The sequence below is a fragment of the Rhyacophila brunnea genome, unplaced genomic scaffold (assembly GCF_057557595.1).
Source record: "Rhyacophila brunnea isolate RB1 unplaced genomic scaffold, BYU_Rbru_1.0 scaffold_20, whole genome shotgun sequence".
Taxonomy (NCBI): domain Eukaryota; kingdom Metazoa; phylum Arthropoda; class Insecta; order Trichoptera; family Rhyacophilidae; genus Rhyacophila; species Rhyacophila brunnea.
This window is the reverse complement of record NW_028232860.1, coordinates 793,503-810,670: the sequence shown is the minus strand read 5'-3', so window position 1 is coordinate 810,670 and position 17,168 is coordinate 793,503. Positions and strand designations below refer to the sequence as shown.

At 33.6% G+C, this 17,168-nt stretch overlaps 1 protein-coding gene across 1 annotated transcript; it reads left to right on the top strand.

Moving 5' to 3' along the window:
• Positions 1-410: 410 nt before the first annotated feature.
• LOC147071043 (lipase member H-like) lies at positions 411-15,903 on the top strand. Its single transcript, XM_085948446.1, has 2 exons — positions 411-673; positions 14,027-15,903. Exons 1-2 carry the CDS (start codon positions 508-510, stop codon positions 14,914-14,916), a joined length of 1,056 nt encoding a protein of 351 aa, XP_085804572.1. The 5' UTR covers positions 411-507; the 3' UTR covers positions 14,917-15,903.
• The last annotated feature ends 1,265 nt before the right edge of the window (positions 15,904-17,168 follow it).

The window sequence follows — 17,168 nt, the reverse complement described above, 5'->3', positions numbered from 1 at the left end:
TCTTCTACATCTTGTATACAATCATGAAGAAAAAATAATTGAATTACATAATATTACGCAAATCGGGAAACTTTCATAAAAATGTCATTAGTTTTAGCGTGTTTTTAAATACTTAACATTTAAATCGTTTAAATTATTAAATATTAAATTTGCATTATATTAATTTGAATTTCTTTGTCCATTTCTTAATACAGCATATTTTTACACATCTATTGACAAAAAAAATATATAAAAAATAATTACTAATAATCGACCTTGGCTTTTCGAGAAGGAAAAAATATTAAATTTCCTATCACTTAAAAGTTTTGGAGAGTATTTTATTGGTTTTTTTAATCGATTTGTATATGTTTAATATTATAATATGGTGGAGGATTTAATGCCTTAATATAAAAAGGCATCGTTAGTGTGGTGGGATATCATAGATACTCGTCTAGACCGAGTGAACGCACGTGCCAAACTTTTTAGACCCTACCTGTTTTATTAAAAATTATAGTACTGTGATAGACAATGGAGTGCCATAGAATGTTGTCAGTGTCGATAGCATGTTTTTTAATTATTTTTAGTGTGTGTGAATGTCAGTTTATAGACAATCAATCGGTGAATAATTTGTTATTTCAAAGTGAAAATTCGAATTCACTCTTTGGAAGTTTTGTGAATACTTTTTCAGAAAATTGTACGTATATAAACAATATAAACACTTTTTTTATACTTTAATATACTCATCGAAATCTTGATGGAAAGACTAAATAAAATAAAACACAATTTAATATATTATGTGGTAGCCATTTAGACGGGCAGTTCGAACTAAATAAATACATTTATATCGTGGTCTGGGTATTATAATATATATTATATTATGATTTTCGAAATATTTTAAAATGACATTAGAGATTTAGAAAAAACGAGACCATTTTGTAATATGATAGATTTTTAATATTGAATTAATATTCTAATCTAGTGATATATTTCAATATTTTCCTATTTATAAATTAGTATGTAATCAGTATATAATTAGTAGTGGGTAATTAGTAGTAGGCAATGTAAATATAAAATACCTATTTGAATACAAAATTTAACCATTGATTTCCTCTGTACTGGATAAAAAAAATTACAAGATAAAAAGAACTTTTTATACACGTTTTTAAATTTTCAGTTGAATTATTATGCTCAATATGCTCAAACTTGTATTTGATATGAAGTAAATGAAAAACAAACACACAAACAAATATAGAATACTGAAATTTCATTTTGATTTCCATAGTAACGAATAGTAATAATTTAGTTGCTAGGACCACCCACTTAGCAACCAATAATAGTCTTTCACTTTTTACGGATTTTTCTGAAATAACTTTCCATACAAAACAGAATTAACTGAAAATGAATTCAAGTCTGCTTAAAGATGGCTAAAAGTATTAAAAGAATGCATTGGCATCGTGTTCTGATATATTCTAAAAGTTTCAAATGTCTAGCTAGTCGGGAAGTTAGTTAAAAATCAATTGCAAGATTTGTACTGGACAAACAAGAATGCGAGCTAATAAAAACGTTATAAAATAGATGTAGATTATTACTTAATTATGGTGTTATATAACTGTTAATTCTTTGTGAAGGTACCTACACTCTATTGATTACATTTAGTTTACTATGTACATAGTGACGGTATCTACTTGCAATCGGCGATACGCCAAGGGTGGTTTCCACCCCAGGGAACTTATTGTCATATAAATATACATCTGAAATTATGACATTATTTTACTTATTAAATAATAAACATAAATATATAAATAAAATGCGTCATTATTTTTATCAAAGTTCTTTTTTTCATCATAAAATTCATTGTAACATATATTTTTTTTATAATATAATTAATTACTTACAAATGTTTTTCTCTGACTTTTGCCCCCAGAGTGTTTTACACCCTTAACACCCCCGCTTGGCGCACCCAAGCTTACAATTTTGTTCAAAAGTATATGTATTATTACATCACTGTTCTATCCTAAGAGTATCATATGGGCATCCACAGGGTGGAGGTTAAAATAACAAATTGTTATTTTTACTAGAAATGCATGTTAGCCACTTGCTCAATCTAAGAAGTGCATAGTCTGGATCCAAACACGGGACTCATGACATTATAAGCTGATGCCCGAAACGTTCCGCTCGGCTATTATGCGCATAGTATGCATCGACCTAATTTCACAACTTTACTGTTGAACATCATGACAGAATTTTCATCAAAATATGTTGGTTGTAGTTTGTAAAATGGTTGGTCGGAAAAATTGGTCGGAAGTTTACTTTCCCGGATGATTAATTTCCGGTATAAAAAGGCGCCAAATCAAAATATCATTACGTAATGTTGCTAAATTTGCTAATTAATAAATCAACAAGATCAATGTCGGCACTAGAGCGTGATCGGCCCTAAAAATCTGTAACTTCCTGTAACTATAACGAAAGATTTCGAGAGCGATGTGCAGCTAAAGCACAAAAAAATTGTGGCATTTTTATCCAATTCGGTGTTTTATCAAAAATACTACAACCTGGTAGATATTAATATGATGTAAACACTGTTGACACTGATAAAATTAGTCAACTACTGAATTAATACAGAAAAAAACGATAATGTTGTTTTCGTAACTGAACGTTACTTTCCTTTGGCTATATGTCAGTGTCGAAGGGTGGAGGTACGCATTAAGATCCACCATAAATAGTGTAAATTAAACTTTTCCAAGCATACGTATTTGTTTTCATTTGAATAAGACTACAATTTACAGATGGTGTTGGTTAGTTTTTAAAGTTCAATTGAACCCTGCGAAACCAAGCCATAATAGGAAATAGTCCAAAAATACTCGTCAATCTATAAAATATCTAAAATTATGCAATTAAATCATACATAACTTTGGATATTGTATAGATAGAATAATATTTTTTGCTTATTATAGTTTGGTTGAGGCAGATGATAATGAATTAAAAAAAAATAACCAACAAAATTTGTAATACCTAATATCTAATATGTATTCTTAATCCAATGAAAACAAATAAATATGAATGAAAAAGTGTGGAAAATTTTTTCGTATCGCCCAAAATATACCAAAACTATTATGGTTTGGTCCAGGCAGGGTTTAATTGATTTTTAAAAACTAACCAACACCAACTGTAAATTATTGTAGCTTAGTTCAATAAAAACAAATACGTATGACAAAGTACAACTAAGACACCTACCTTCACCCTTTGCCACTGCTATATGTATGTATTCAGTGACGTCCCAGCCAAAGTCACGCCCTTAGGCAAACTCAAACAGCCGCCACCTTTCATTTTAATCACAAATTGTATGCAGGTAGAGTTGCCACTTCATAACTTTGCACTCCGGCTCTAGGATGAAAATGATGTAATATATTCTAAAAATATTTTATTTATATTTAAGTATATTTATTTTCTCATTGCTACATATATTAATACAAGTGAATATCATTTATATAATCTAATCTATCGATCTAATTTTCTGCGAGGTAATCAGGCAAAGAGGGGTATCAGTGTAGTAAAAAGTTCAAAGTTATAAAACGTATTTTCTACATACCTACCTAACTATTTTATAATCTTAAAAAAATGCAACATAAATTTTGGATTTTCGTATAAACAGCGGTGGATTTATGTACACAGATGTTTGCGGCTCTGACAAGTTTGGAGGCCCCTTGTGATTTTTTTAAAGTAAGATGTCACTACTTTCTAACGAAGCGACCGTATCGTCTACCACATTGTTGTAATGATCGTACTCATTCTTTCATTTACCGCCCCTAAGCAACGCATGGACCCGCATTCCTCCCCCCCATACTACCCCCAAGGAACGTCACTGTAAATATGCATTTTATACTATATTCTTAAATTTTAAACTGTCACCAATTTGTTGTATACCTACCTACAAACTTGAAAATTCGGTATTGAATTTTGAAATGTTAATGCAGCGCTACATAAATAGGTCTCCATACTACGTCCCTCCAAAGTTTTTTTTTTATTCATGATGCTTTCGGCCTTAAGTCTTCACCAATATATTATTACATATTTTTCGTGACCGGTTTATTTAATTCTGAATTTATCAAAAATGCAAAAACTTTATATCATATCATTTAGTCGACACTGATGCAATGAGCAAAGAAACGCCCTCATCTATGACGATTACGTATTTTCAATGTGTTCATCATTATTCTTATAACCTATTCTGAAATCATAACCATAATTCAATGAGTAAAAATAAGTCTTTGCATAGAAAGTTTTAACATTTTGATTTCGTAGTCCCTACGTAAATGAAATGATGTATGTTTTTTTGAAGACTTGTTTTAATTTATTAATCTTTAACTTAATTGCATGTCCAACCTTTTTCTATAGTACATGTGTCAAATTATGTGCAAAATTCTTATAAAAAACGTTACGTATCAGTTAAATTAATAAAATGAACACTAAAACTGTTCTCCAACACTGTTATTATTTAAATAATTGCAAAGCTCTATTTTCAATATATAATTTTAGAGGCTTTCACGGTTGTTTTTTATCGAGTAGATTTTTGGGTTTCCACCGTGTGTCCTTCTGCCTTCTTTACTCGACGTTTCGGGCTCATTGCAGAGGCCATTATCAAGAGATGATATGTTTTATGATGAAAATGTAGTGTAGGTATATGAATGTAAACGTTGCTCTAAGAATGTCAAAAGGAATCCTATTAGCTAAGAGCAAACGTCGCTCAGAGTAATGTGTCAATCGTTACGACCAGAGATACCGGATCGAATATTGGATTTCGCTGATAGTGCCGGAAACCATGCCGTTTTTAACCGAAATCCATCATCCCTATTAATATTTTCAGGGTTTCTATGGACTTCTTTACCAATCGTGCGAAATATCCTTTATTCCGATCTTGGTTTAGAAAAGTCAAATTTGTGTCCTGTATCCATCGAGTGCTCGGCAATTATTGCTGACACCGTGTAATGTTTATTCTCTATTTATTTTCAACTCAATAACATGACAATTAGTAAATCCGACATAATTTATACAATGTGATAACATTATGAATTGCAAATAATATATTTTGTGTACCAAGTTGCCTAAATCCTACTTTTTACACAGATTAGAAATGATTTTTCTTTTTCGAAAGTGTACGCTGTTAACAGTGCTAGTGCTAATAAAATATGTTTCTTTAATGACAGATATTATTATAATTCACCAAACGAGAGAGCACTATAAATGTCATAGTATATATTTAATTTATATTTTAAAAACTACTTTTGCATAAAAAAAAATTTCGAATATTATAAAGTAAAAATTTTTTTAAGGATTTATTTAAAAATCGCTAAAAATACACGGAATACCCTTAACCCTGGAGTTCCGCGAAAACCACTTGGGTAACACTGTTGTAGAAAATCATACTGGCTTTAACTTTAACCTTAAGCGATAGGTAGGGGGGCCCACCATAGATCTTGGTCTGGGGGCCCGCTTCAGGATGTGGGGGTCATGACCTACCTACAACGTTTCTGATTATTTATGATTACTACAATTATATCAATTTATTTCATATTCGTTTATTTTATGTAATATCGATAGCTAAAGATTGTGACAATATCTCACTGTTAGTCAGAGATAAAAAATAATTTTATGGCGAGCGAGAAAGTTTCTTCTCGTCGCGACGTGGCTAATTAGAATATGTATTAGGGACACACTATTTCACCCACAGTGAGTTGGTAGAGCGATTGTCATCAATAAAATTATCGCAAATTGCTAGTGCGATACCGCAGCTGGAGAAAAATTCATTTTTTTAATGTGTTGATCCGGTGCAAGGAAACTATTTTAAGTCTCATCGGCAAGGACCCAATCGTTTAGGCCAATGACTAACCATAAAAAGCTGTTATTAAATCCAGCCCACATCCTCCGCTTATAAGCGAAAATATTAAGTACCTAATTTACTTAGGGTTAACTATTGCACGCCAAACCGCCGTATAAACATGTCTTTCCTATCCTGTAATTTGCTAGATTGAATGCACAAATCAAAAAAGTTCGGAAGCTTCTGAATTTTCACGTGACAGTTGGAATTTATTCAATATCTGCTTCTGCGCAGTAGAACGATAGTGTCGAACCTGCCGGAAAAAAACGAACTACACCGCGCAGAGACTCTTTTTGAGGTTAACTGATATACACGACTGTCAAATAGTACTATACAATGACAACATGGCGTCTCGCTTACTCTTGAAGATTGAGATTGGTGAGACAGGCATCACTTTTACGTTTAACGCTTTACTTCAGCTGAGGCAAGGTCAAAAAATATCGTGGCTAGGCGATGCGCTGATTGTGCAAATGACGAAATATAATTTGTCATAAAAATCCAACATGCTTCCATTTAATGTTATGTTTATTGTTATATTACGAATAATAATTGACATGTTTTATTTTTTAAGTACATACGTAAAGTTTTTTAGTCATCTTTACACGATTTAAGAATAAATTCATCCGACTCCATGACAAAACAAATCGACGTGTAGACACCTCGACGGTCGGTCTCCGATTAGCGACTAGTGAGAAATTTCGTCGCACCTACTGTTGAAAATTATTTGCCGTTTCACTGAACTACGCTCTTAAATAGATATTATCGCGATAGTTTGAAATACACACAATTGGTGCAAGTAAATCTATGCACATATAGGCTATTACTTTCTTCAAATGTTTTAATCGGTTTTATTGTAACACTTTTTTGGATATCCGTAGATATAGAGGTTGTCGACCTACCTTGCCTTGTCGACCCACCTTGCCGAATTGTCGAATACAAAGACGAAATTCTACGTAAAAAAAAAACCAATCTCGACATCTCAAGATAAAAAAAAAACGAAAAATCATAACCTTTGATTACTTCGATGAAACATGCAAGCCAATAATATTTGAAATGAATGGAGAACGTATGTAAATAAATACAAATTGTAATTATGAATACCAACTTGTTTATGAACATTGCGTTTATTTTGACAAGGTAACGCGATTTTTCATTGACCTACGCGTTTTTTTTAAATTAATTATTGCATTTCATGCTGTCTGTTACCTTGTGACGATTCAAAACTAAAACAGAATAAGACAAGCAAAAATGAAAAAGTATTATTATAAACATATTATTACCAAATACATTATGGAAAACCTTGTTCTATACTTACTTCCTAAATATGTGAAAGTGTAGTTTAAAAAAGGTTATTTACTAAGGCTAATGATAATATCATTATCATCTGATACCAGGGGCGGATTTAGTAAGGCTCTGTGCCGACAAGGGACCTCCAAATTCAATTTTTTTCGTTCTATGTCAATATTTAATTTTATTTAAATATTTCTAAATCATTTTTAGAAAGCATATGTATTTTGGCATAGCGAAGATAGTGCTTTATTACACATATGGCCTAGACGTTTTTTAGACGGTTAGAAGAATGTTGAATTACAAAAGTATGTACCTACTTACCAAATTGTTACTTTATTTTATTCTTCACTTATTACATTCGTGCAAATTGAAATGTTGTTTTTCACCTGTGTTTGGACCCAGAGTATGCACCTAATAAGTTGAGCAAGTGATTAACATTCATTTCTCGTAAAAATAAAAATAAAACTGTTAATACAGTCTCCACTCTCTAGAGGCCCATAATAAAATGATCTTTTTAAAACATGGTTAAAAAAGATTTTTAATTCCATCTACTTAATATTTCGTCATCCTTAGGGTAGTTCTTCGGTCGTTTTATATTGAATGGGTACCACGGAATAATGTATTTTTCCAGTGACCACACCCCACCCCGCCTAAGGATGCAGACACACGGCATTGCAGTCGACCCAGGTCTTATTTGATTCCAATTGCATTCGATTATAATCAAATAAGACCTTACGTCGATGCACGTCTACGCACGTCCACTGTAATACCGTGTGTCGTGTCTGCAACCTAATAAGAGTATGTGTCCGGCCCAAAAAACTATCAAAAATATAATATACATAATAATATGTATTAGTATATTATGATTTATATCATACAATAATGAATCACTTGAGTGTATACCTAGTATACTATATTACGATTATCATGCCATACCTAACATTAATAATTTAAAATAAAAAAACTTAGTGCGATTATAATATCTAGAAATGGAATGATATTATTTCTCGCTTATTTTTTAATTACATTGGTTTGGTAGTAAGTACTTGGTGTGTGTTTTCACATAAATATGTTATAGTTTATATGTTAAGGTAATTATTTTTTTTCCATATTAGTCGTGAGAAATGTATGTAAGTATATTTTTTTACAATCGATACCAATTCAACATAATATATTATCATACTATGTATTCAATGTTGTACAGAAAAGAAAAGTTAGACAAACTTTCATATGTTTTTATTCCACGGTAGTTATGGTAAGTACATATTTTTAAAAGTGATATAGGTTAAACCAGAGTTTCCGAAACTATGTTCCGCGAAAACCTAGAATGGTTTTATAAGCTATAACGGTTGCAACAAATTCAAAAGTGTTTGACTTCATATTGCCAGCTGAAGCAGGATTTTCTTAAAGTTAAGTTAAGTTAAAGTCCAGGAACAGGCTCAACGTCACATAAGATCTAAGAATTCAACTTTTTAATCATATTGTGCCCAACATCAAAAATATTTGCAATTCGAAGACCTACAATCATAGAAGTCATTAAGAACATCATTCACTTATATGTCTGTGTCTTATATTTTAAAAATAATTAATAAATAAAGAATTATTGTTTTTTAACATTTTTTTTAAATTCAATTAATTATATCGTCATTATACAGACCAATTGCCGTACTCTTCGTCACTCTTCACCAAAGTGATATTCTGATGGTAATGGACTTATTGCACTCTTACACGAACTGGCCAAGTATCATAAATCCCAAAAAAATATTTTAAATCAAAATAATTCAAAACTATTTTTAAGACATTTATAACTTGATAAAAAATATTCCAGCCAAATGCTGTAACCTAGGGGCGGCAGGTTATATGAAAGTATGGTGAAGCAGGCTGGTATGGTGAAAAAGTATGGTGAGGCGGGCTGGTAATCAAGTTGCGGCAAAATTTCCACGTTTACATTATATTATATGGGTACGTTATAAGGACCAAAGTAAATCCTCCGTGATGCCCTCATTTTTTTTCTAAAGTCGCTATTTATCTTAAGTTGTCGTATTGTTGGCCTGCTTCATTCAGTTGTATGAGAAAGCTGATTCCTTGACCCTCTTTTTATTTAATACCTCTATGGCTGTCATCATCATCAGCCGGGGTCAATCCACTGCTGGATGAAGGCCTCCCCAAGCTTCCTCCAACTCTCTCGGTCCTGTGTCGTTCGCTGCCACGTATTTCCGCCGAACTTTACCAGTTCGTCAATCCAGCGGCTTTTAGGGCGACCCTGTGGCCGTTTTGTACCCCTTGGGTACCACTGGATGACGGCATTTGTCCAACGGCCGTCCTTTCGGCGAGCAATGTGCCCCGCCCATCTCCATTTCAGCTGTTTGGCAACGTCTATTACATCGCGTACTCTTGTCTGCTTCCTAACCCATTCGTTCCTCTTACGGTCCTTTCGCGTGATGCCCAACATGCACCTCTCCATGCCTCGCTGTGTGACTCTTAGCCTTTGGACATCTCTCGTGTTGAGGGTCCACGTCTCGCAGCCATACGTGAGCACGGGTAGCACACATTGGTCTATGGCTGTAACCCTCTCTAAACGTAAGCCACAGGGTACGTACAGAGTAAGCCATTATTTGTAAGAGTAAGCCGTATATATAAAATAATAAATAAATATGGTGCTGTTCGGTTATCAGGAATACAGCGGAAAACACATTTTGAAAATAGCCGATAAACTGGATTATTTGTTAGTTTGGGTTAGTTTAGGTTAGGTTAGGTTAACCTAACAAATAATCCAGTTTATTGGCTATTTTCAAAATGTGTTTTCCGCTGTATTTCTGATAACCGAACAGTACCATAAATATTATATAAAATAATAAGTAAATCCAATGCCCACAGTTTTTTTCACTTCCTGAACGATCTGATATTTGAGGGTTACGCTACTTGGCCTGTACAGTGACGATATATTATTATTTACCTACTCCACAAAAGAAATAAGGTGTTCTGTTAAAATTTTATAAAAGTTTGGGAAACCCCTGCTTAAACTAATAAGTTTATTAGGCGTTTAAAAATAGTGTATGGTGTTATTTTGTTTATGAAATATTAGTTTTAAAAAGTAGATATAGTTTATTTTGACTTGGTGTGTTATTCCAAGAGACAGTTGGTATATTCACAAAACGATCTATTTAGTAAGTTATCACGGTGATTCTTATATTGACCCTGTATCGGGTCGAAAGAAACCAACCTCTAAACGAGGTCGATATCGACCAGAACTCATAATTTTTATTTTCTTACTAGTATGATTTTAAACCAGAAATCGAAATACGGATATTAATTTAATTGGGTGAAAACGACGATAAATTAAAAACAATATTAATTCATGAATTTGCAAGCCAAATTTTCCACAAACAAAAATACAATTGAGGGTTAAATTATACAATTAGGTAATATTGTAAATTTGTAATAACTGTTTAAATGTCTTTTACGAGGCCATACATACCTAGACAATGATGGCGGCAAGCATGTCACATTTTAATTAAGTATTTGGTGTGGAAAGTTTTAGGGAGCGGCGTATAAAGGAAGGAAAGAAAATAATAATATGACAGCTACTCTCGAGAGTAGGTTGCATGGAAAGGAGCATGTTTCGCCAGCGGCGCTGACATTATGCGTTTAAGGACTACCGTCCATGGCGACGGCTGGGTTAACTAAATTCGAACTTCGAATCTTCTTGGCTACGTGAACTACAGCTAATCCCATTTTTAACCGCAATTCCATTAGAAACTAACAAGCTCCTCCCATTTAATAGACAACAGCGCCTTCCGGCTTTTGCCTTAATCTTCTTGTTGGAGAGTACAAACATTGCGCTGCACAATAATCCCTACCGACCGGCCGTTTTTATAGCCTATTGCGCCGCGTCCTGCGGCCAGTCGTCGCCGTGGGCGGTGGCCCTAAGGATCATCGATTTATATATTATATCAGAAGTTTAAATGTAGGTACTAACAGTGGGTTCCTTTCCCTTTTATCTAGAAATGCCCCATGATCGGTGGCGTAGTGCTAAAGGAAATAGTCCCAAGTCGCTGGTTTTAAAAAAAATCATTATTTCCCATTTTTTAAACACATTTTGATGGTAAATTACGCTAAAATTTCACCTATCTAGATAAAAAGAGGTGATACATTTTCCCATTATAACTTCGGATTTTGACTAATTATTAATCTCTTCTCAGTTTACTATTTTTTTCCCATGTTAATAATATTTATTTCTATATATTATATTCACGTGACAAAAATTGCTGGGTCGCCGATCTGACACTCTACAGTCTACACAACTGTCTGTGCGATTATATCCACATGATGTCGCACATTTTCTTTTTCGACAAACTTGATAAATTGTGTTGATATTGTTTTCGATCGATATGAGTCAGGGCTCGAAATGACCGGAGCGCAGTTCCGGTAAAAAATATGTTGACCGTCTGAGCTAGATATACCATATTATAATAGTAAATCTAACACACTTATTTTTATAAAATACACATCAAATTTGATAACTACTCTGTAAAAATCTTCAGAAAATTGTAGAGCGCTCCGATTCGTAAACTTTCGAGCGCTGATAGCAATGAAATTAATATGGACGAAGCATCTGGGAAAAAAAATGACACTCACTTTTTTGTCGAGTCTGCCGAAATTGCATAATCTGTTCAAACGCCATTACAATAAAGGTGATGTTGCTATAAATTCCCGATACTTTTTGTCGGGCCTGCCGAATGGCATAATTCATATTTTAATATCAATATCGCTCGCTCAAATGAACATTGATACTAGAAACACTGTTCTAACGCCATTACAATAAAGGTGATATTGCTATAAATTCCCGATGCGTGATATCGCTTAATGGAAATTGCGAAATTTTGTCACGTGACGTCTACCTATGCATGTGCGAATGTCGCTATGCGCGAATTTACTTGGTAGCTACTGTAATGAGTGCGTTGTCCATTAATAATATCATTGGCTGATAGTAAACAAAATTAAAATACTGCATGTTAGCTTTCGCAGCCTATTAAAACAGAAATTAACACAGGCGTAGGTACAATAAAATTAATACACGAATAAAAAATTTGCTAATATGCTACTTATTAAATAACAAATGTCAATAATAATTATACGCCGATATTTCCAAATTCCGCTTCCATTTATGTGGAACAGATCTGGGTCAGATATTTTTCTCGAAGTAAGAGATGAATTCTAAGGAATTAAACCGTATCGGTTTAACCGCCGATTAGCGATTGGTTAACAACCATTTCCCATAATAAATCTGGTAAGAAATCTCTTCCACTTCAGTTTTTTTTTTTTTGCAAATCGTGAACAATGAATTTATATACATAGATTCACAGAAAATCGAAACGGTTAATTGAGATCATACGCAATAATTCCTGATGGCTTGTCGTGTTGTGGTTATTACATTTTATCGCTCTCCGAGTCGTTCAATATTCGATAATACGATTCAACACTTTGTATTGAAAAACTTTATAATTTTTTTTATTAATTTAAATAAAACACAATAGGTACATGTAGTACTTATTTCACTTAATTTAATAATAATCAGGACCGGTTTCATTCACTTGAACTGATACAAAATAATATACAACCTTTATTTATACTAACAAGGTATCTATTGAAGATACAAAATTCCAATAAATAGGTCCCAACTAGGTAAATTATATTGTGTTTTCTTTAAATTAAATTAAAAGTGTCTTTCCATCAAGAATTCACAGTTAACACCAATAAAGTAATTAAAATAATATTATATCACTAGGTACACATTATCACCACATGAAGACAATTAATAAGGTACCAACTGTACAATTTTAGATTTAGCCAGTTTAAATGTGTAGTGAAATTCTGCATTATGCTTGCTGTAACTTATTGTTTATAAAAAGGCGAGTAGTTTACACCTGATGACAAACTTTCTCCCTCTATTATAATGCTCCATCTATGTCCATCCAGCGAGCTAGCTGCCTTTGTTTGTTGTTGAAGATACTGATTTTCTTTTCCCAAAACAGTCAGGTAACCCTTCCTCCTCTGTTCGGTTCGGACACACGTCCGCCAACAGGGATACATAATTTGTCATATGTGTAGCCCAATGATTTTTGTGTCATCATGTATTCATTCTTTAATAACCTATGTTTTCTAAATGTTTGTTAACCAGATTGGCAATAATTATGTACCTTCACTACACCCTTTCCCACCCTCTTTAGGAGTGCTATTACTAAGACGTTTCACTATCTATAATTTATATTTTGACACGATTAATTAGAAAATTTCCCGAGCCGGTCACCAATGCACTCTAGATGTCAGTCATTATTATTAGAAGCAGTGAAAGAGAATTTATTGTTAATTGTACCTATGTCAAATAGGCAAAGATAGATAGTTCATAAATCATACTGTCAGTAGACAAGAGATCTCGCTTATATATGCATACAATCTGGCACGGGAATGGAGCAACTGGTCGCCGGGACAATTGGGCACCGCATTGTTAAATGAAATAAATAGTCTTTCGTTATGATTTTATACAGAAAGTAGACGAGGAATTTTAATCAGTTTCTGTCTACTACTTAGTAGTTTTAATTCATATTTATTGCAGATTGAGAATTATCATGCCTGAGACATTATATAAAAATAAAAGAACTCAAACATATGAATAATATAGAAGTACCTATAATTCACGGACGTCTATTTATTTTTGAATTTCATTCAATTGCATGGCGCCCGGTTGTTCTGACGCCGATTCATCCTAGACTCTCTGGTACACCTACTTCCTTATTGCAAAGTGAGATTCAAACTTATCGTTCACATGCATTATAATTTCCAACCGTTGATTAATAATATTGTAATTTATGTTTTTTTCAGGCCATGCTCCCAGCTCATCGTCAAGTTACATCCAGCCTAAATACCTTAAAATGTACCAGTACCATCAAGGAACATTTTATTCCTATCCACTACTGGAAGCTGCCGATTTACTGTTAAAATCGGAAACGTTCAACCCAGAGTATACGACAGTGATCTACGTGAACGGTTTCAGGTGTCCGCCAAATGACAAAGTCGCAACGAGTCTTGCGGAGGCCTTCGAGAAAAAAGGTGGTGTCAATTTCCTCTCATACGATTTTTATAGATATGGAAACGGGGATTATTTCCAGTATTTTGAAGTGGTACGTAACACATCACCGCTTGCGAATTACCTTGCCAATTTCATCCTGAACTTAACACGACAAGGTGTACGCAGAAATAAAATTCGTTTGATAGGATTCAGTTACGGTGGACAACTAGCCGGAGTATCAGCGTACTACTACCGTAAATCTAGTGGAAGTCCTTTGGCTCGCGTGACCGCATTGGATCCTACAGCTCTGTGTTTCCCCGACTCTACAAATATTCGTCTCGGAAAGCACAATGCAAAATACGTAGAAACGATTCAAACCAGCATACTGAGCGCGAGCAGAAGCGGGATGGGCCATGCAAATTTTATAGTCAATGGTAACGTTGAAAGGCAACCAGGATGCGGTAATGATTTTATTTTGTGTGTCCACCAAAGGAGCGTTCAGCTGTACAAAGAATCTATTACAGATGAGCAGAGTTTGCTGGCTGTCAATTGCGATAGTTGGTACAACTTCAGCAACGGGAGATGTCGGAATAATAAGATATCGCCGCTCGGGTTCAGCTCACGTACTGATAACAGAGGAAACTTCTACATCAGAACTGCTCTAAAGCCACCATTCGGGATAGGAGCCGCAGGGACAATATAATGTCATGTATAGCCTTTTGTCATTATTGATGTTGATTTACATTAGTGACTTCACTTATTATATGCTATAACCCAGTGTGAGTCCCGGCCGCCTCTGTCACTTCCTCTCCTTCGTCTTAGAATGCTAGTTGGATATGGCGAGAGTTTCAAGGTCCCTTTCTACCCCGTCCAGCCACCGTAGTGAGGTAGAGTAGAGTAGAGTACGTAGAGTCGTAGTCTCCTGGCATGTCGTCGTCCCTCTGGCTTTATCAACATTAAGGTCTTGTGTATTCACCCATTCTCTATCCCACCCAGAGGAGTCTTTGCCTTTTTGGAATTGAACTTATTGGAGTATATTTGAGTACTGTACAGTTTGTGAGTTTAGCACAGGTTCCACATCCGAACACCGTATGACAGTATAGGTCTCGCTAAAGTTCTGTACCCAGCCGTTTCTTTGTTTTTCTGGATAATTGTTTCGATTTAATTTATTTAAGTAGGTAAACCGCAGAAGTACCTATTAGTGATGATTACTCTGCATTTGACTTCATTGCGCGATTTATTATTGACATTTACTATGAAAATTTTAGAGTGATTTGGTTGTGTTTAGTTTTGCAGAGGCACAGACATATAATATTTGTTTTTTTTTTCAATATGAAGATTAACTTCCATAAAATCACCTGCATAGTTAGCATAACAAAACAATACCAGATTTTGCCTAGTCACTCAGGTGTGTTCGGTTCTATAAACTGCTAACTAAACGTAACAAAGTTTAAATATTATTGTCGGTAAAACTTGTTTATTATTATTCAAGGCAATCTAGTAGTCATACCGAACAAAAAAAAATGTATTAATAGTCAAATTTTAGAGTTCAAATAAAATTACAGATTGTTACGGTTGATATGAGATTAACTACAGGCCTTATCAATAGTGGAGTTACTTACAAATTAGAAAATTATATGTTTTGCTCGACTAGTGGCCAAATGTCATTTAAAAAAAGTCAGATCTTCTGAAAAAAAAAGTTTCATCGAAACTAATTTTATTATTTGAAAGACAAAGAATTTGTCATTAATGAACAAGATATTTGAGATACACTTTCGTTGGTTTTAGGCATAAACATAGGTGTTTAAATGTTGAATGTTGAAGTGGACATTGAAGATCTCTCTCTCTACATGGATGGACAGACCAACATAGGCCCCCTCCCCTAGCTAGGTTAAAGCCGCGTTGACACGATCCGAGTACGATCTGAGCACACTCAGACTTCATACTAATTACTCCTATACGAGCTAGCTCGGAAGAGTAGAATGCGGTCCGAGTAGCTTGTATAGGAGTAATAATTAGTATGAAGCTGTCTCATACGAGTGCGCTCGGTCCGAGTTTACTCGGATCGTACTTGGATCGTGTCAATGCGGCTTAAATACCGAGAGGGATGGAGTCGAGTGATACTCGGTCATGATTTCACAACTAAGATGAAGTTATATAGATTTATCAGATTTTTTATTGATTATATAGTATAATAAATAGCTGTACATCTAAGCCAGTGTGATAATGAGTTAAACACATATTTTGTACCATGTCTTTCAGAAGCAATTCACCTTTTGTATATTATATTCATACCTGAAATTTCTAAAACCAAAAAGTTGACAGTGCATATACATCAAAAAGCTGAAACATCTTAAATTGGGTTGTTTTGAAAAAGTTCTTGTTGGTACACTGGCTGTCAGACAGATATAATTAATTATAATCTATGTGTCTTATTACCATTGTGATAATGGTAAAATCTTAAAAGATGCAAAATGATATTTGCTGCCAGACAATACATTATAAAGATACTCTGACTGCCGTAAAATTGAATGTAAGGACTTTAATAATAATATTATGTTTAATTGAACAGCTCTGTGACAATATAATATGGAAATCAAACCAGTGACTAGGTATGTATATTGATATTTTGAATTAACAGAATAAGTAAATACAATAAATTATCATATTATAAAATATAATATTGGTATTATGTAATATACAAATTACAAACATGTTAAGTGATTCATTAATTGAGAAAGCATTACATTTATTTGGTTGAGTCAATATTACAATAGTCAAATAATTACATTAAAATTTTGCAAATCCATTTTCGAGTTGATAACTATTTTAGCCTTTTCACCAATGTCTAAACAATTATAAAACAATTGAAGCCTCCAAAATAAAACAGTGTCAATCCCCATTCAACACAATTCAAATTTAAACTATGTTCAAATGTAACATCCAATTTAATAA

Excerpts from the sequence above, each read along its gene's own strand:
- LOC147071043 (XM_085948446.1), top strand. The coding sequence starts at position 508 with ATGGAGTGCCATAGAATGTTGTCAGTGTCGATAGCATGTTTTTTAATT. Across the intron at positions 674-14,026 it reads GAATACTTTTTCAGAAAATT|GCCATGCTCCCAGCTCATCG; the intron begins GTACGTATATAA and ends TGTTTTTTTCAG.